Source organism: Nilaparvata lugens, chromosome 7 (genome assembly GCF_014356525.2).
Source record: "Nilaparvata lugens isolate BPH chromosome 7, ASM1435652v1, whole genome shotgun sequence".
NCBI classification, from domain to species: domain Eukaryota; kingdom Metazoa; phylum Arthropoda; class Insecta; order Hemiptera; family Delphacidae; genus Nilaparvata; species Nilaparvata lugens.
The window spans coordinates 3,380,800-3,402,117 of NC_052510.1; the positions used below are offsets into that span (position 1 = coordinate 3,380,800).

The 21,318-nt window shown below is 34.7% G+C and overlaps 1 protein-coding gene across 2 annotated transcripts in view; it reads left to right on the plus strand.

The window, feature by feature from the left end:
- The first annotated feature begins 2,555 nt into the window (after window positions 1–2,555).
- LOC111059558 (dual specificity protein phosphatase 10) overlaps window positions 2,556–21,318 on the plus strand; it is a 249,354-nt gene continuing 230,591 nt past the window's right edge. Inside the window, exons 1-2 of one of the 2 annotated variants that reach the window (XM_039433439.1) lie at window positions 2,556–2,690; window positions 8,977–9,069. In XM_039433439.1, coding sequence (XP_039289373.1) covers window positions 2,651–2,690; window positions 8,977–9,069 — 133 coding nt within the window. In that variant the 5' untranslated portion in view covers window positions 2,556–2,650. Of the gene's footprint in view, window positions 2,691–8,976; window positions 9,070–11,805; window positions 12,025–21,318 lie in introns of those variants that run through there. The other variant, XM_039433441.1, reaches the window with a different exon arrangement.

Here is a 21,318-nt window from a genome sequence, read left to right on the forward strand (position 1 = left end):
TCTCTCTCTCTCTCTCTCTCTCTCTCTCCATGTATGTATTGTAACATACATAAATAAAAAAATCTAATCCATACTCTTTCAATCATACTCTTCTTCTTCTTTTTTCTCATCTATACATTTTCTTCTTAGTTTTCTCCTTCATTCTCTTGTTCGTCTCCATTTTTGTCTCACTGTTTTCTCTTACTCTTACTTTTATCATTCTTTGTCTGTTTCCTCATCAACTCCTTCCCCACCTTCCTCTCATCAAACCTTGTCTTCTCCTCATTCCTATTCTCCTACTCCTTTCTCTTCTTTTCATTTCCTTCGTCTTCTTTCCTCCTTCTCACCTTTTTATTTTATCTCATTTGTACTTCTCTTATTATCTGTTCCTCAATCTTCTTTATCTTCTTCTTCTCCTTCTTATTTCCTCCTTCTTCTTCTCCTTCTTTTTCTTTCTCCCATCTTCTTTTATACTCTTTCTCCTCTCTTTATTTTCTCTTACTCATACGTCATACTTTCCTCATTCTCTCTTATTTCTATTTATATTCTTCCTCTTCTGTTTCACCTCCTCCTCGTCTTCCTCTTCCTCATCCTCCTCATCCTCCCCATCCTCTTCCTCCTTCTTCTCGTTCTACTCCTCCTCCTCCATCTCCTCCTTCTCCATTTCCTCTTCCTCCATCTCCTCCTCCACCATCTCCCCCTCCTACATCTCCTCCTACTCCCCCACCTCCTCCTCCTGCTACTCCTACTTCTCCACCTCTACCTCCTCCGCTTCCTCCTCCTTTGCCTCCTTCTCTCCCTCCTCCTCCCCCTCATCCTCCTCCTCTACCACCACCCCCTCATCATCTTCCTCTTCCTCCTCCTCCTCACCCGACCAACTACTATTCGACCATCTCCTCCACCTCATCCGCCTCCTCCTACTCCTCATCCTCCTACTCCTCCTCCTCCTCCTTCTCCTCCTACTTCTTCTCCTCCTCATTCTCCTCCTCCTTCTCTCTCCTCATTCTCCTCCTTCTCTATCTCTCTTCAATTACCTCTTTTTTCCTGATTCCCCCGTTGTGACGAATACAAATTGATAACACCATATCGCCCAACCATTCCATGAAACCTGACCTATTCACAACAAGGCATCACCGCGCCGTCTCTTCTCTAGGTCACACTCAGTCATAACATCAACACTCAACATAACCTCAAAGTCTGGCCGCTACTTCCGTTTAGCTATCAACAACTCGGCTCCAGTTTATTTGCGAGCGCCGAAGCAGACGCAACGTTTTTGTTAGTTACTCAAGCTACTCCAAGTTCTACTTATCATTATTTATTCATTCCTTTATATCACACGCGACTGTGTTTAGTTTGTGACCTAACCTAACCTAACAAATCCTCACGTGGTTCTAAGTTATTATTTATTTTTTCATCGAACTTGATTGATATCGGTTTGTGACCAAACCTAACCAAATCTTCGCGTGGTTCTAAGTTATCATTTATTTTTTTCATCAAACTTGATTGATATCGGTTTGTGACCTAACCTAACCTCACAAATCTCCACGTGTTAGCAGTGACAAAACAGTTAATTTTTTATATTATTTATTTCACAAAACGACTGTAACTAGATTGTGAGTTTGTGACCTAACCTAACCTAACCTCACAAATTATCACGTGACTGCAGAGACAAACCAGTTAATTTATTATCCATTTTCTTTTATTTCAATCACATAGACCAATTTTATTTTGTGACCTTACCTAAACTCACAAATCTTCACGTGTTAGCTGTAGCAGAGACAAACCAGTTGATTTATCATTAATTTTTATTTATTCCTTCACATCAAGTGTGACTGTGTTTAGTTTAAGACCTAACCTAACGTCACAAATCTTCACGTGGTTGGAGTGACAAACCAGTTAATTTGTTATATTATTTATTTCACAAAACACTGTAACTATTTTGTAACCTAACCAAACCTCACAAATTATCACGTGGCTGCAGAGACAAACCAGTTAATTTATCATTCATTTCATTTCAATCACATCGACTGAATCTAGTTTGTGACCTAACCTAACCTCAAAATCTCCACGTGGCTGCAGTGACAAACCAGTTAATTTATCATTAATTTTGATTTATTCCTTCACATCAAGCGTGACTGTGTTTAGTTTGTGATAAAAAATAACGTCACTTGCTTGCAGAGACAAGCCAGTTAATTGACTATTTATTCCATTCACATTGACTGATTTTAGTTTGTGACCTAACCTAACCTCACAAACCTTCACGTGTTAGCAGAGACAAACCAGTTAATTTGTTATATTATTTATTTAACAAACGAATGTAACTAGTTTCTGAGTTTGTGACCCAACCTAACCTCAGAAATATTCTAGTGACAGCACATATAAAACAAATAACTCTTGTTTTCCTTATCAGTGGTGTTAGGTTCTTAGGTATAGTTTCAACCTGATAACCTTTACCTGTTCATTGTGTTGGGTTTCTTCCGCTAAAACGCTGCTCCTGTTTCATTTTTAAGTTTCAATTAGTCCTTGTTGAAAAAGTGTCGAACTAAGAAGTGAAGAAGTAATTGTGGTGTGTACCGGTAATATCTGCAGTAAATTGTGCATTTATTTGGCGATTCGCGAATGTTTGATTGTTTATCAGTTTGTTTATTAGTTGTGTGGAAATATATTGAAAATGTTGTCATCGGCCAGTCGTCATTATACGCTACCTCAAAGTGAGTAGACAACATCAATTTATTATTGAGTTTAAATTGAATTGCAATCATTGAATTTGAAATATTTTTCATTTAATTCAATAGGGCTTCTTGAAAGGGTTATTTATTACATAGAATTATTACGGTAGTAACTTTTTCATATTTATATTAAGTGTACTTTGTATTATTTTGTTGATTGAGCAATCTGTAAGTCATGAATATATTCCTCTGAAATTCATTGCAAAAAGGTTTACATTTTCATATTTATATCTTGAGTATTTTGTATTATTCTGTTGATTGAGCAATCTGTTATTAATGAATACATTCCTCTGAAATTCATTGCAAAAAAGGTTTACCTTTTCCATATCTATATTTGAAGTATTTCGAATTATTTTGAGCAATCTATAAGTCATGCATACATTCCTCTGAAATTCATTGCAAAAAGGTTTGCAATCACTTGCAAATCTGATCATTGTATAGTGATGTTCTTTTAGAGTGTTGATTTGTTAGCTATACAATCTAAATAATGATGATGAATATATATATATACTGAGAATTAATGCATATAGCATAAATCAGTAAATCGAAATAACAATATAAGTTAGTTACAAGAGCTCTGTGATGATTGAAAGTGTAGTTTTCTCGAAATCAGTGGATCATTAGTAAGATTTGAAACGTTAGATTGCATTCTGATATTTACTACAACTTCAAGCAGCTCTGAAAGCATGTTTTCAATAAGGTAGTTATTCTCTTTCTCATGATTACACTACAATGATATATTTATGAAGTTGGAAACCCAAAAAGCTACAATCTTGGAGGAATAATTCCTGAGGAATAACTCTGTTATAGCAGAGATGAAATATAATAAATTGAAAATATAAAAAATATAATATCTTCTCTCTGGTTGTGGATAGGACAGAACAAAAATTCAACTATTTATTATAAATGATAATTGAATGAAAATGAAATTCTCACACGCAAATCACAGAAAGTACCATAGAGCTCTATGTCATTCATAAATCGGGAAATTACGCAATTGATAATTTTAATGAATAGAATAGATTTGATGATAACATGCGAAAATCATACAAAAATCTCAAATGACATTGATACAATTATTGACAAATTGTGATGATGATGATGATGATGATGATAATCTATACTACAATAAAGGACAGAACTGGCTTATACACGTACGGGATAGGAAATCCACGAATGACGCATCATCACGACGTCTGAACTACTGGACTGATTAACTAAAATTTTGCAAATAGATTCTTAATTAGCCGAGGATGGTTATAGGCTTATTTTAAATTCTCCAATATTTCAGTAGTTCAAGTTTTCAGTTTGTCAAGTTTTTTAATAGACCTTTGCGGAGCACGGGTTACCTGCTACTACCACTATAATAAATGAAAACACTGGCTTATACACGTACAGGATAGGAAAATTATGTTTGACGCATCATCACGTCTGAACTACTGGACTGATTAACTTGAAATTTCGCAAATAGATTCTCAATTTACCGAGGATGGCAATATTTCAGTAATTCAAGTTTTTATTAGACCTTTGCGGAGCACGGGCTACCTGATACTACCACTATAATAAACTAGCCGTTAGGCTCGCTTCGCTCGCCATATCCGTCTAGCAAGGGGGCTCCGCCCCCTGGACCACCGACTGGATCGTCCAAGAATGAGATCAGCAGACTCGCTTCTCTCGCCTGCATTTTTCATTTGAGCATTTTTATCATATGTTAGGACGATCCAGTCGGGGATCCAGACTAAACGTCTGGCTAAACGGATATGGCGAGCGAAGCGAGCCGGACGGCTAGTAATATAATATTCCCAGGGATAGCTCTAAATGAAGTAGCAGTGCCCAATCAATTTTTCCGTGATAAATGCATTTCAATCTTCAACTTCGTGCCAACCTAACAAAGTCAACTCAACTCAATGCCAACCTGACAAAATTATTAATTCAGTTGCCAGTTAACAACTGTTTCGAACAGGTACTTTCTCTAGATTATAGTTCTATATTAACATATGGTATGGACATTTTTCAATTATAATTAAAAGAATAAGAAGAATATACATGCTAAAAGACGAACTTTAAACCCTTAAAAACCACCCTTAGAGTTAAAATATTACCAAAAGACTTCTTAGTGCGCCTCTAAAGGGCCAACTGAACATACCTACCAAATTTGAACGTTTTTGGTCCGGTAGATTTTTAGTTCTGCGAGTGAGTGAGTGAGTGAGTGAGTCAGTCAGTGAGTGAGTGCCATTTCGCTTTTATATATATATAGATAAAAGATAAAGGAAAGAACTGGCTTATGCACGTACGGGATAGGAAAATTATGTTTGACGCATCATCACGTCTGAACTACTGGACTGATTCACATGAAATTCTGCATATAGATTCTTAATTAACGAGGATGGTTATAGTCCTCTCTTCAAGATTCCACTCGGTCAAGTTTTCAGTTTGTCACATTTTAAAATTGACCCTTGCAGAGCAGGTGTTACCTGCTAGAAACAAATAATAACATTATTGATTATTGGCAAATTATTACGAAATAATCAACTACTTTGTATACAATAATTATCACATGAAAACTGTTTACCCAGTGTTTATTGAGCCCACATCTTTGTTACCTAAAAATGCATCACCTCTATTTGCTCCGGTCTTCTATGATTGCACAACTATGCTCAACTCTACATGGAAACCCTTCGATGAAACATGATTTCTCACGCAATGTGACTCAATGAACGTGAGTCAATTGATCAGTGAATTGCTCTACACGCAATTCACACTCATGTGGCTTTCCTCGCTCTCCAATAGGAATGCGCTCATTAGACGCTTCAAATGAAGGGAAAAGAGTAATGCGACATGACTGTGAACCATACACATTATACACTCCTTTCGTTTTGCATGTTACTCACGTAATCAAAGTGGTGATTTATTTTACTGATTTCTGGGCTCCAGGCTAATACAGTGTGCATGAGTGAGCCTTTTAGTGGAGTTATTTAGCAGATTGCTGGGTTTTTAATGGAAAATATCGGGGCACCGAACTTCGCTCGTTATTTATTTATTGAATTTTGATAAACCGAACACAATTATTTAAAATGATTGGGGAAGTGCTAACAGGCACAGCCCAAAACTGTTTCTTTCCCGAATTTCGATTTATACACTATAAATAGTCCAGAAAGTGGGTTATGTTCCATACACTTGAATTCAGGTTCAATTTCCTGGTCAAACATTTGAAAACAAAAAATTTATAATTTAGATCTATATATATAGATCTATATATGTAAAAGCGAAATGGCACTCACTCGCTCACTCACTCACTCACTCGCATAACTAAAAATCTACCGGACCAAAAACGTTCAAATTGGTAGGTATGTTCAGTGGCCCTTTAGAGGCGCACTAAGAAATCTTTTGGCAATATTTCAACTGTAATGGTTGTTTTTAAGGGTTTAAAGTTCGTCTTTTAGCATGTATATTCTTCTTCTCCCAATCTCTTAATTATAATTGAAATTTCCATATCATATGTTACTATAGAACTATAATCTAGATAGAGTACCTCTTCGAAACAGTTGTTAACTGGCAACTAAATTAATAATTTTGTCAGGTTGGCATTAAGTTGAGTTGACTTTGTTAGGTTGGCACCAAGTTGAAGATTTAAATGCATTTATCGCGGAAAAATTGATTGGGCACTGCTACTTCAATCCTGGGAATATTATATTACTAGCCGTCAGGCTCGCTTCGCTCGCCATATCCGTTTAGTCAGACGTTAGTCTGGACCCCCGACTGGATTGTCCTAACATGATAAAAATTCAGGCGAGCGAAGCGAGCCTGCTAATCTCATTCTTGGACGATCCAGTCGGGGGTCCAGGGGGTGGAGCCCCCTGGCTAGACGGAAATGGCGAGCGAAGCGAGCCTGACGGCTAGTTATATATAAACCAAATTGAATAACAAAATAACACTCACTAATCACTTGAAATTGTCAAATAATGATTAACTTTGAAAATTATGATATACTCTAGTTTAGGAGGATTATCATGTCATGTCAACAAATCAGATTATGTTGATCAAATCGATTAAATTGTCTAGCTAGATAAAATTTCTCGCTGATTGATTATGATTACACAGCTGGAAATAATTATGTCTATCTCCCACACAGGCACACGCATTGAAATTATCATCTGTTTTCCAAGGATGAATTATCCTTTTAATGTCGTTCAGCGAGTTTTCCAAAGAATGAGACCTAGTGCAATCATTCTTTATATCATAAACCTACTATGTTCCAAATTTCGTGAAAATCGTTAGATCCGTAACACATAAATAACCAGATATAGAAATGACCAGATATATAAATACAGAAATTGCTCGCTTAATATAATAGGATATTATGTGCATGAACTCAACATTTTTATAGTGAGGTCCACGTTATAATGGCAGTGTTTGATTGCACAGCGATGGCATTGCTATCCTTGTCTACCATTCAACAAAGCGGATGGCGCTATCTCTTTCTCGCTTTGCTCTATTGCCAGATCGTCTTTCAACAATGTAGAATTAATAATTAATTAACAAAATATTTCATTACTATTATGAGAATTCATTATAAAATTATTGAAAAATATAATTGATTATTTTAAACGAGAATGAACAGTTAATATTACATCAATTAACCTGTATCAGCTACCGTCTATAGAAGTCATTGACAAGACAGAGGATCGGCAATATTGTTCTCTTATCTTTGGTAGAGAATTGGTGGGAAGGATATTTTGAATATTCTTTCCAAAGAATGGACATTGATATGATTGTCCAAATCTCCGCCAATTTATGTAGATGCATAACAATATTATGTATAGTTATTCCAATTTTTCTTTTCGTATCATATACAGTTTAATAACTATTTTCATAGTCTATTTTATGTAAATTCATCTATTATTTTGCTGTATTGTAAGCTATTCTATATAAGTGTATAAGCCAGTACCTATTTATTGTAATCTACATAAATAACGTACTCAATCAATCTTTCTCCACTGCCATTATAACGTGGACCTCACTATAGCAGTAGAGTTATTCAGCAGATTGCTGGTTTTTGAATGAAAATATTCTATTTTTGGAATGAGTCATATCAAAATTCCAATGTTCAGAGTATTCAGAAAAGGTTTGTCATCGTAGATTCCGTATCGCAAAAGGAATATGTCTTTGATTTTGATGGCCTTTAACAGAGTTTTATAGTTTCTTCTTTTGAAATTCAAGAATTTTTGGCAAACGTTCAATATGGTCATCTTTTCCAAAAGCCTTTTTTGTCTTTGAGAAAACTTGTAACTGTTATGAATCCCAATTATATTGTAGCCTAAACCTGCTACTGTTTGATTCTGAAAAAGCTCTTTCAAATTCACTTTGTTTGACCAACATTAAGTTGACTCTCCAATTTTTGAGACGTCATATCTCGAAAACGGTGGGTGCTCAAAACGAAATAAAAGTTGCTCAAATCAGCTCAAAACGATGGCGTTGAGAAATTTCAAAAATATTTTAGTGGAGAGCCAACTTAATGTTGGTCTTTGTTTGGGGTTTCCTTCCAATAGCAGGTAACTTCTCTGTGATGTAACTTGTTTTGGAATAAGTGTAAAACCTCTTTCAAATTCACTTCGGTTTTTCTTCAAATGAAATATAACTTCTTTGGGATGTAACTTGTTTTGGAATGAGTGAGAAACTGTTTTTCAAAAATTATTTTTGATAATACTCTCTGATTTATTCAATTGATTCAAATATTCAAATCAATTATTGTTTTTTGTTTGCAGTTTCTCTAAAGCCTTCCGACATTAATATTCAGCAATACAGTTATTGCCAACTATGATTGATTGATTTTTTATTCAGTACTTTAGTTATGTAATGTAGATTACAATAAATACTGGCTTATACACTTATATAAAATAGCTTACGATACAGCAAAATTATAGATGAATTCACATAATATGGACTAGGAAAATAATAATTATTGAACTGTATATGATATGAAAAAAGCAATTTGGAATAACTATAGATAATATTGTTATGCATCTACATAAATTGGCGGAGCTTTGGACATATCAATGTCCATTCTTCGGAAAGAATATTTATTTCCATATCCTTCCCACTAACTCTCTACCAAAAACAGAGATTGATCTGAGAGTATAGAATAATGAAGTATATGATGCAATGTTAAATTCTATCCTCTCTGACTCTGACTGTATTTGCCTAATGCTTATTTACAATGATAGATCGAATGATTGCTTGATGTTTGGAATTTTTCGATTTTTTGCAGATTTTGGTGTCGTGTCTCCAAAATATGACGAGCTGCGTAGAAAATCGTTGACTTTACATCGGAAAAGGACGGGAGATGACCTTCTATCAAAACGTGAGTTACTCTCAATATTTCTTGAATTTTCATCAACTTTTGTTTTATTGCTGTTTTTCATTTTTTCTGTAATCATCAAGTTGATGAAATTGAATATGTTGTTGTTGGTTAAAATTATTAAATAAGTGTGAGGCTCAATCAGGTTTGAAAGAACGCCTTCAAGTTTTAACGGAAGAGCGGGATCATTTAATTTCAAAAGGGGGACTATTTAAATTTTTATCGAAACTAATATTGAATCACATATACCTGTGACAATTCCTTCAAATTCTTATCTACGGGAACACTCATAGTCTGATCTTACTCATACTTTTGAAAGCGACAACATTCCTTGGATTTCTTCTGTCTTCCTTTGAAAACAACAGCAATTAATGGTCCATGTCCGATTATATTGCTTGTGCTATATTCGTAATCCCCAACTATTTCTCTGATGGAAATATTTACTCATAATCTGAAAATTAATTTGTTATTTTTTAACATGACATGACATGAATTGGTACAAACACACACCACACAAGCTCAGAATCTATATATATAAAAATGTTGTTGGTTTGTGTGTAATGCAAAAACTCCAAAAGTACTGGACCGATTGAGTTGAAATTTTAACATGATATAAAATCCGCATCAAGGATGGTTTTTATCTACTTTTTACAATTTTCAGGGGCGCTACGCTCGCCCGAAAATTTTTAACTTTTTTGTTTATGGATTTTTCCGATTTTTGACTTCACATTCGGGGTCAGCTCGCGAAAATAAGTCGATTAAAAAAAAAAAAAATTGACCGGGCTCGCAGGGTGGCCCGGGGGGAGGGGTGAAACTTTGGCCATTTTTGGCCAGATTTGAGCTGAGCGCTGCTGCAATCAAAGTGCAAAATCTGACCGCTAGATAGCGCGCATGTTTCAAAACGCAGCTTCAACAGGTTCGTGAGATATAGAGTACCGGTAAACTACACTCTTGATTACCGTATGTTTCCGGTACAATTATTGGATTTCAATTACTTTCGCAATTCAGAACAAAGAAAGCATACCGTTGCTTTTTTTTCGATAATAAATTCGTGTTTCAGTGCAAATAATCGTGTTATACAATAATATTTTACATATATATTTACAATAATATATTACAATAACACAGATGTTCATAATTTATTTAACAAGCATAATATTTGTGGTTTCCCAACACATATTTTATATATAGTGGGGGCCACAGAAAAAAAAAAAACATTCAATCACAATGTGCCACTGCGAAGTGTGGCAGGGTAACAGCTAGTCTATCTATATTATATAAAAGCGAAATAGCACTCACTCAATGACTGACTGACTGAATGACTGCTGATGACTGACTCACTCACTCACTCACTCACTCACTCGCATAACTAAAAATCTACCGGACCAAAAACGTTCAAATTTGGTAGGTATGTTCAGTTGGCCCTTTAGAGGCGCACTAAGAAATCTTTTGGCAATATTTTAACTCTAAGGGTTGTTTTTAAGGGTTTAAAGTTCGTCTTTTAGCATGTATATTCTTCTTATCCCAATCTCTTAATTAAAATTGAAATTTCCATATCATATGTTACTATAGAACTATAATCTAGATAGAGTACCTCTTCGAAACAGTTGTTAACTGGCAACTAAATTAATATTTTGTCAGGTGGCATTAAGTTGAGTTGACTTGTTAGGTTGGCACCAAGTTGAAGATTTAAATGCATTTATCGCGGAAAAATTGATTGGGCACTGCTACTTCAATCCTGGGAATATTATATTACTAGCCGTCAGGCTCGCTTCGCTCGCCATATCCGTTTAGCCAGACGTTTAGTCTGGACCCCGACTAGATTGTCCTAACATATGATAAAAATGCTCAAATGAAAAATGCAGGCGAGCGAAGCGAGCCTGCTGATCTCATTCTTGGACGATCCAGTCGGGGGTCCAGGGGCGGAGCCCCCTGGCTAGACGGATATGGCGAGCGAAGCGAGCCTGACGGCTAGTATTATAATAAAGGAAAGAATTGGATTATTCACGTACGGGATAGGAATTCACGAATGACGGCGCAACATCAACTCTGAACTTCTCAACTGATTAACATTGAAATTTTGCAAATGGATTCTCAATTACCGAGGATGGCTATAGGCTTCTTTGAAATCCTCCAATATTTCAGTAGGTCAAGTTTTCAGTTTGTCAAGTGCTTTTAACAGACCCTTGCGGAGCACGGGTTACCTGCAGGTCTATAATATAATAAAGAAAGAATTAGCTTATAGGCTACATGTACGGGATGGTAAATTCACGAATAATATGAGTCATCATCACGTCTGAACTACAGGACTTGATTCACCGAGGATGGTTATAGACCTACTTTAAACTCTTCAAGGTTTTAGTATATAAAGTTTTCAGTTTGTCAAGTGCTTTAAACAGACCCTTGCGGAGCACGGGTTAACTGCTAGTCAAAGCATATAAATCTGTAACTCCTCTCCGCCACTCCTTTTACGGTCCTGTATTTGATAACTTTATCCAATTGCAGTAAAATTAATTTCGATTTGTGATCAACAAGATTCGAGTCTTGTCTAATCTTTCAACATTGATAACACCAGTATCCGATTCACGCTGTTCTGTCTCCATTGGTCAAATGGGAAGCCTCCATGTTATATAATGAGGAATGCTGACAAATTAAATTGAATCTACTGAACTAAAATCATGATTCATTATAGTTACCTGTTCGACCTTTTTTGATTCTTGTAGGCCTTCAAATCAGTTGACTGACTTCCTTTAACGGGACGGCGTCTATAGTGCGATCTACGGTTGCGTTTTTTATCAAGTGAAGATTTGCTAGTTTTAAAGTTATTAATATTCTAATAGTTTTTATGATAGGGGAGAAGTTAATACTAATAATACTAATACGGTTTTAACCAAGTTACGAAGTATTCATCCACTGTAATATACAACATTTTGGAAGGAGTTCACCACTGTACAATTTGTGAGTTGAATTTCTTTATTCTTCTATACAGTAGCCTATTTTGATTTAACAATATTATTTTATGGTATAGATCAACATATAAATCTGACGACCCTTTTTAAAATTATTTTGCCATGACATGTTTCGTGACATTATATAGCCGAAACATGTCGTGACAAATAATTTTAAAAATGGAACTCCGATTTATATTTTTATTTATATTCAAAAGTAGCCCTAAAGAAAAATGAGTGCTTCATGGTAATTTAACAGCGAAGGAGACAGCTTGTCCGTAGGATCCAATTATCTAGCAATCTATCCACAAGTTGATCCTAAACTATTCCAATTTGATAGACTGAATTAAATTTATTGATTTGATATTGAAGGAAATTGATATTGAAAATCCTAGTTAACAAACAGGAAATCTAAGGAATCAGAAAAATGAAAATATTGTATCTACTGTTTCATTTAATTTATTCAATTATGTTATCAATATTCGCAGTTGTGTAAGTCTGACAAAAATATAATGAATGTCCTGAAAGGAATAAGATAAGTGAACAAAACTATGCTTCAGAAAGTAATTTGGAGAGAAATAAAAACATCTTATAAAAACTTGAAATTAAGAGGATTGTCACTGCTAATAGTAGGTGTATTTTTCAATTCACAAGTATTTGAAATTAATGTTTGAAATAAAGTACAACTAATCTAATCTAATGAATACATTAATAATATTTTCAAATATAGAAACAATATGGCAACCTTTTATTATTTAAAATATTACAACAACTAGTTTCGACCCTAATTTAGGTCATACCATAGAGAAACAATAGCGTAAGTAACTATGCTACTTATGCTATTGTTTCTCTATGGTCATACTTAGTTAGGGTCGAAACTAATTGTTGTAATACTTTAAATAATAAAAGGTACTTCAAGTTTCCCTATTGTTTCTAATTATTTGTCAAAGTAGACCATTCAAATGATGTGATTTCAAATATTAAATAGCTCAAAAAAATTAATTAGTGTAATGGTACATATCAATCAATCAATCAATCATATTTTATTCAACAAATGTACAGATACATTGAATAACGTCATACATAATAAAATAACAAAACACATAAAACAGTCAATAACAAATTCATAACAATCAAATATGTAAAAATTCTTCAAATGAATATAAGGACAATCCTATCAGATATTAATCAGATATAGTTACAGTACCTTGGAAGAAGAGGTTTATGATTACAAGTTTAAAATGTAATTATCATCCAGAATGAGATTAATGTTAGAATCGTTGCCTAGACGAATTATATGATACATCACAACTGTTTTTGGTATTTTCTAATAAACTATGGAACTGTCACGTTTGCTTTTGCCCTCACATTCCTAGCAACTCATTTGCTTGCTTCTTATTGGTCGACTATCTCTCACTGGAATCCCATTGGCTGTTGCCATGACGATGAAATCGCAGCTCTGTTATTGGTTAGCTTGTGATTGGTTGAATTCTAAACTCACTTCCTATGACTGTCGATTAAAATTCTACTCTCTCATTGGTCGCTTTTGATTGGTTGAGTTATTTTTACTCAATTTCTATTGGCTGTAGTTTGCCAACAATAAATTTTTGTAATATGAGAAATTACATCATTTTGCAAGACTCGATACTGCTATAGTGAGGTCCACGTTATAATGACAGTGTTCGATTAGCAATGGTAATGCTTTCTTGAATGCAGCAGAGGAACTTTGTGCAAGTATTTCACATTAAATTTTTCCTACAGTTACCATTGAATATGAGAAGTGGTTGATTATGGGTAAAATTATGGCTGAAATCATTAAATCTGTATAATTTTGTTATTAATAACAATTTTAATTTATTTTAAACTTGATAATCCAGTTGAAAATTAATAATCAATAATTTATTCAAATTAAAAATTAGATTAATCCAATTAATTTGAAAATCTGAATAATTTTGAGTTAATTTTCACTTCTAAATAATTTTTCAACCAATCAATTTATGAAAAAAAAAATATTATTTGAAATAATGAATGATTATAATATTCAAAATGTATAATTTAATGAGTTCCCATTTTTATTTATTTGGAAATCAGAAGAATATAGATAGAACAAATTCGCAATCAAAATACACGCCAACAATGTCAAGAGCTGATTGGGATAGCTGCAAGATAATAAGCAAAGTATTAAGAGTACCGTACGCAAAGTAATACTTTGCGCACTAGAGCGAAAAAGTGATTCTTTGCATTCTGTAATCAGTGCTGGAATGGTCACTTTTCAAGGTAACTGTAGGAAAATATAATTTCTTGCTTGAATATAATAGATTATTTTAAACGAGAATAAACAGTTTATATTACATCAATAAACCTGTATCAGCTACCGTCTATAGAAGGCATTGACAAGAACAGAGGCAACGTTGTTCTCCTATCATTCTCCACTGCCATTATAACGTGGACCTCACTATAGCTGATTAGTAGGGAATTATATAAATTTATAATATTGTCCAAATTTTCGTCATATTTCATCACTTTGTGTGACACACACAATTCAATATCACAATAAATTACTTGAATAATATTTCGGGGTTTCCTTCCTTGTTCATGATAATGATGAAGATGACAGTATCACAATGACAGCAATATTGATAATAATGATTTGATAATAGTTTATCAATCAAATTGGATTGATATCTTTGAGTCATGGGTTTTTCCTGTTCCATTTTTAGAATTTTCCCTATTTTAAACATCCTACAGCACTTTACATTATTCATTGAAAGTCTTTGTCACTATTGTTTATTATGGGATGCCACTTACTTTACGTAATAATATAATTAATTAGCAGATATGGTGAAATTTATTGTAATTGAGAAGGAAAATTTGGCTAAAATTGATAGAGCATTTATAGTGAAATTAATTATTCTCACAGTGAGCATTGTTCATAAATAGTATCAATGTCTCCTACTAAACAGATTCTGATAAATTGAGGTTAAGGAACTAGAAGAAATCTATATTATAATAGAAGGAAGAACTGGCTTATACACGTACGGGATAGGAAATTCTCAAATGACGCATCATCACGTCTGAACTACTCAACTGATTAACTTGAAATTTTGTATATAGATTCTTGATTTACCGAGGATGGTTATAGGCCTATTTTAAGTTCTTCAAGATTTCAGTAGGTCAAGTTTTCAGTTTTTCAAGTTTTCAATTAGACCCTTGCGGAGCACGGGTTACCTGCTAGTCTATAATATAATAAAGGAAAGAATTGGCTCATACACGTACGGGATAGGAAATTCACGAATGACGCATCATCACGTCTCAACTACTCAACTGATTAACTTGAAATCTATATAAAAGCGAAATGGCACTCACTCACTGACTGACTGACTCACTGACTGACTCACTCGCTCACTCACTCGCATAACTAAAAATCTACCGGACCAAAAACGTTCAAATTTGGTAGGTATGTTCAGTTGGCCCGTTAGAGGCGCACTAAGAAATCTTTTGGCAATATTTTAACTCTAAGGGTTGTTCTTAAGCGTTTAAAGTTCGTCTTTTAGCATGTATATTCTTCTTCTCCCAATCTCTTAATTATAATTGAAATTTTCCATATCATATGTTACTATAGAACTATAATCTAGATAGAGTACCTCTTCGAAACAGTTGTTAACTGGCAACTAAATTAATAATTTTGTCAGGTTGGCATTAAGTTGAGTTGACTTTGTTAGTTTGGCACCAAGTTGAAGATTTAAATGCATTTATCGCGGAAAAATTGATTGGGCACTGCTACTTCAATCCTTGGAATATTATATTACTAGCCGTCAGGCTCGCTTCGCTCGCCATATCCGTTTAGCCAGACGTTTAGTCTGGACCCCGACTGGATTGTCCTAACATGATAAAAATGCTAATCTCATTCTTGGACGATCCAGTTGGGGGTCCAGGGGGCGGAGCCCTCTGGCTAGACGGATATGGCGAGCGAAGCGAGCCTGACGGCTAGTTTTGTATATAGATTCTTAATTTACCGAGGATGGTTATAGGCCTATTTTGAATACTTCAAGATTTCAGTACGTCAAGTTTGTAATAAGATCCTTGCGGAGCACGGGTTACCTGATAGTGGAGAATTAACTATTGTCTCATCTAGTTTCACAATATTTGAGATTCAAAAACTAGGATAACTCGGATGGAAATGAGTTGTTTGCATGATTTTTCCATTAGACATGAATGAATTTGGCTTATTCAAAAAAGCTGGAACCGTGATAATATCTTCAAATTAGACTATCGAAATAACCAACAATACCGCTATAGCGTGCTAGCAAAAACTCATGCCCAGGGTTGGCTCTTTTGATCATGATAAACAACAATATCTATAGATCTACTATCTGTAGTGAGATTTAGGTATAATTATTATTATTTAACGAAAATCATAAATAAATGCTGCAAATCACCCGAAGACCTCTGCTACAGCAGACATTGACAACAGGGCTAACAGCTAGATGAAAATTCGATGAGAACTACTATCCAAAAATGGTTGCCAGCCGGGGAATCGAACCCGGTACCTCCCAATTGCCAGTCAGGAATGCTGAGATTTAGGTACTTTCAACTGGCAGCATTGGATGTATGGGAAGCATTGATGTAATTCATAAGGAGTGCTGACAGTTTGCAGTCAATCTCAATATAGTATGGTACACAACATATTATCTACAATTTCTAAAAGTGAGGAACTATTTCTGTATGGGTGTATACTTATACTTTCTATCTTTAGTTTTGTCCTAAGTTTTCACACCTCTAGTTCTTGCTTTGAGCATAGAGAAAAGAATGCTATATTATTTTTATTCTCTATTTTTAATACTATAATATCCAATAATTATTGATTATATCAATACTCTAATAAATACTATTATATACTATAGTGAGGTCCACGTTATAATGGCAGTTAGTCCAGGCGCTGGCTTACATTGAGCATACATGAGAAAGGCAGAGAATTTGACTTCGGATTATTGTAAGGGGGTCTTTAGTGTATATGAAACTCGATGTCGTCACGTCCCAGGGTGGTCGACAGCTGGGGGGGAGGGGGTAAGTTGGAAAAAACGCGCGCTTATAAAATCGCCTGTCCTGCAGTTACTATTCATAGTACAGCTTTTAATTTTTTCTCAATATTATGTACACATAACTGGCTTTCAATGTGGTCCTTTACATTTTTGCGATAAACCGCATAGTTTATCCGTAAAAAAATAAATTATCTCGAAAACTGTATTTTTTTATTATGGACTTTTTGTTATTTCTCGAATATTCAAGTAATTAGCCGACTTAGCCGGAAAAGGCTCTCAATAAACGTTGTAGGCCGTTTCTTCCTGAATCCAATGATATATATAGTTTGGGGGTTACGATCATAGATGTGGCAGTGGGAGGGGGATAAGTAGCACAGTTACGCTGCGGCGCGGTCCTCCCCCATGATTAATGCGCGTAATGGCCTGTCTATCGCATCGCTCCTACTAGTCTATGCATTCAAATTATGTATTTCAGGAACGCTATCTTATGTATTTTAACTTCATGAAGAGTACACTTATAGAGAGGTCCACTTTATAATGGGAGTGGAGAAAGAGAGGTGAACAACGTTGTCGATCCTCTGTCTTGTCAATGCCTTCTATAGACGGTAGCTGATGCCGGTTTATTGATGTAATATTAACTGTTTATTCTCGTTTAAAATAATCTATTATATTTTATCAAGCAATAAATTGTATTTTGCTACAGTTACCTTGAAAAGTGACCATTCCAGCACTGATTACAGAATGCAAAGAATCACCTTTTCGCTCTAGTGCGCAAAGTATTACTTTGCGTACGGTACTTTTAATATTTTGCTTATTATCTTGCAGCTATCCCAGCTCTTGACATTGTTGGCGTGTATTTTGATTGCGAATTTGTTCTATCTATATTCTTCTGATTTCCAAATAAATAAAAATGAGAACTCATTAAATTATACGTTTTGAATATTATTAATCATTCATTATTTCAAATAATTTTTTTTTTTTTGATTGGTTGAAAAATTATTTAGAAATGAAAATTAACTCAAAATTATTCAGATTTTCAAATTAATTGGATTAATCTAATTTTTAATTTGAATAAATTATTGATTATTAATTTTCAATTGGATTATCAAGTTTAAAATAAATTAAAGTTGTTATTAATAACAAAATTATACAGACAAAAATTTGATGGATTTCAGCCATCATTTTACCCATAATCAACCACTTCTCATATTCAATGGTAACTGTAGGAAAAATTTAATGTGAAGTACTCGTTTAAAATAATCAAAATATTTTATTTGCCAAAAATAAATATTTTACATTGTTCAAATAATGCATTCTCATAATCGAAATTAAATTTTTTGTACCTCTACATTGTTGAAATCGATCTGGCAACATAGCGGAGAATAGCAGAGCAAAGTGGAAAATGATATTGCTATCCAAGGATGGTATATAGCTATTCTATACACTATTCTTGATTGCTACCTGGTTTGTCGAATGATAGCAAATGATAGCGAAGGATAACCGAAGGATAGCAAATCCATTGTTAATCAAATACTGCCATTATAACGTGGACCTCACTACAGGTAGATGATACAAACATGATACGAAGATGATACAAAGTTGATATGAAGATGATGCAAGGATGATAGACAAGGATAGCAACATCTATGTTAATCAAATACTATCATCCACTTTTCAACGTAACTGTAGGAAAATGATATTGCTATCCAAGGATGGTATATAGCTATTCTATACACTATTCTTGATTGCTACCTGGTTTGTCGAATGATAGCAAATGATAGCGAAGGATAACCGAAGGATAGCAAATCCATTGTTAATCAAATACTGCCATTATAACGTGGACCTCACTACAGGTAGATGATACAAACATGATACGAAGATGATACAAAGTTGATACGAATATGATACAAGGATGATAGACAAGGATAGCAGCATCTATGTTAATCAAATACTATCATTATATCGTGCACCTCACTATAGTAAAGAAATTTGTATATATCCAATTCATAATTTTTCTTGCCGTCTTTGAGATAGTCCTATAACTGAATTCGGGCAGTGACCAATCTGAGGTCTGAAAATGAATGAAAATGGGATTGCATGTCAAAAGAATATTAGAGTGAAATAACAGGAAACAGAGAGGACACGAATATGTCAATGGACCGGAAGCTATTTTCGATGAGGGAAAGGATTGAAGAGAGAAAGGGAATGATGAGGGAAAGAGAGAGTGTGAGTGGGCGGGTGAAGGTGATGAAATTTAGGGGATTAATGTACAGTGCATTAGGAGATAATAGCAGGCTAGAATTGGAATGATACGGATCTCAAAGGTAGCCTATTAGCAAAGAGGATAGGAGTATGAATATTTTGTATTTTCTTTTATATTCCAGAGAGATTAAAAATTATAAATATTGTGGAATTTTCAGGAAATTGATACACAAACTTGAGATTGATAGCAGAGACTAGATATTAATTCATTACTAGTATATTAATATACTTTAGGCGATTACTATTTTACTAATCTTATTTCTGTATATATTTTTATATTTGGTTATTTATATCCTATACTATTAAACGAGAATTTCTGTTTATATGTTTGGATGTCCATATTTCACCGGATCTCGAAAACGGCTCCAACGATCCTCACGAAATTCGGAACATAGTAAGTTTATTATATAAAAAATCTGGTGTGGCGCACTCACTAAACTTTTCTGCCGTTTTGAAAATTTATCACCTGACTCAAGTGTTTCCCGCGTATCTCAAGTCTACTATTCAAAGATCTACCAGCTGCTGACAGGTCAATAACGCTGGAGACACACGAAGTCTGCTATCTCTTCATAGTGAATGATTTAATAGAATCAACAGTTGCCAACAGTTTGCATTATTGAATAAACACATTCTCTCGAATTTCGAGCTTATTTCCAATTTTAGGTGAAAATGTCACTGAACATTAATTGTAGAGATTTTTATGCTCAATCTTATCCACTTGAAATTTTTTGTTCAAATTGTATCTGAGGCCTGATAATTAGGAATCTAAAATCACACTTTGCATTGATGGGGCGGAGCTCCTGAAATTTTTACAGATATGGGACTTGTGGCAGTTGATAGAACTTATCAATGACTATTCTAGGTATAAATTTGATCAAAATCGTTGAAGCCGTTTTCGAAAAAAATCGCGAAAAACCCTTTTTTTGACAACATTTACGCCATTTTAGCCGCCATCTTTAATTGGATTTGTTCGAAAATGTTCGTGTCGGTTCCTTATAGGGGAAGGACCTTAAATTCTAAAGTTCAAGTCATTCCGTTTATTGGGAGATGAGATATCGTGTACACAGACGCACATACACTCATACACACACACAACACACACACACACCACACACACACCACACACACACACACACACACACACACACACACACACACACACACACACACACACACACACTTTTTTGGATTCAGGGGACCTTGAAACGTATAGAAATTTAGAAATTGGGGTACCTTAATGTTTTCCGGAAAGCAATACTTTCCTTACCTATGGTAATAGGGCAAGGAAAGTAAAAACACACGAAAGCATGCTCCTGTGAAATAAGTAGAATGAGTTGGCTGACTGAAGTTCATGCAGCTAGAGAAGAGGCTTGTCAGTGGCTCCAGAACTTACTTGGGTCTATTAAAAAAAGTGGATTTTCAACAACACTTTAAGTCACTTCAAGAAAAACTTTGATTTTCAAGTCAATTCGGTTATTGGGTAGAAACTCGGTAAAGGGAAATAGAGCAAAACCAAAGTAAATAAGAGAGAAAGCTAGTAAAGCCAAGTCACAAGGAAAGCGGAATTCTCCAACACTATTACATCAGAAATACAGTGTAGAATAAATTAGCTTATTTCAACTTCCGACGTTTTGACTCAAATTCGTTGTGTACACGCTAGTAGTGAACAACAATAGGGGATTAGTGATTTTTTCGGTGTCGTATTGGTGGCTATAGAGGTGGGAAGTGCCGTAGTTTGTTTTATTTGCGGTGTAACGGTTATGTAATTTATGATCTCATTCTAGTTGTTGGGTTATTGTCCTTGTTGAGACGAATAGGAGAAGGAGAGAGAGAAGAAGAAGGAGGAGAAGGAGAATTAGAAGGAGTAGGAGATTGATTGATTGAATACTTTATTGGAGAAGGAGAAGAGAGAATGAGAAGGAGGAGGAGGGAAGAGGAGGAGGGGGTGGAGAAGGAGGAGGAGGAGAAGAAGAAGAAGAAGGAGAAGAAGAAGAAGAAGA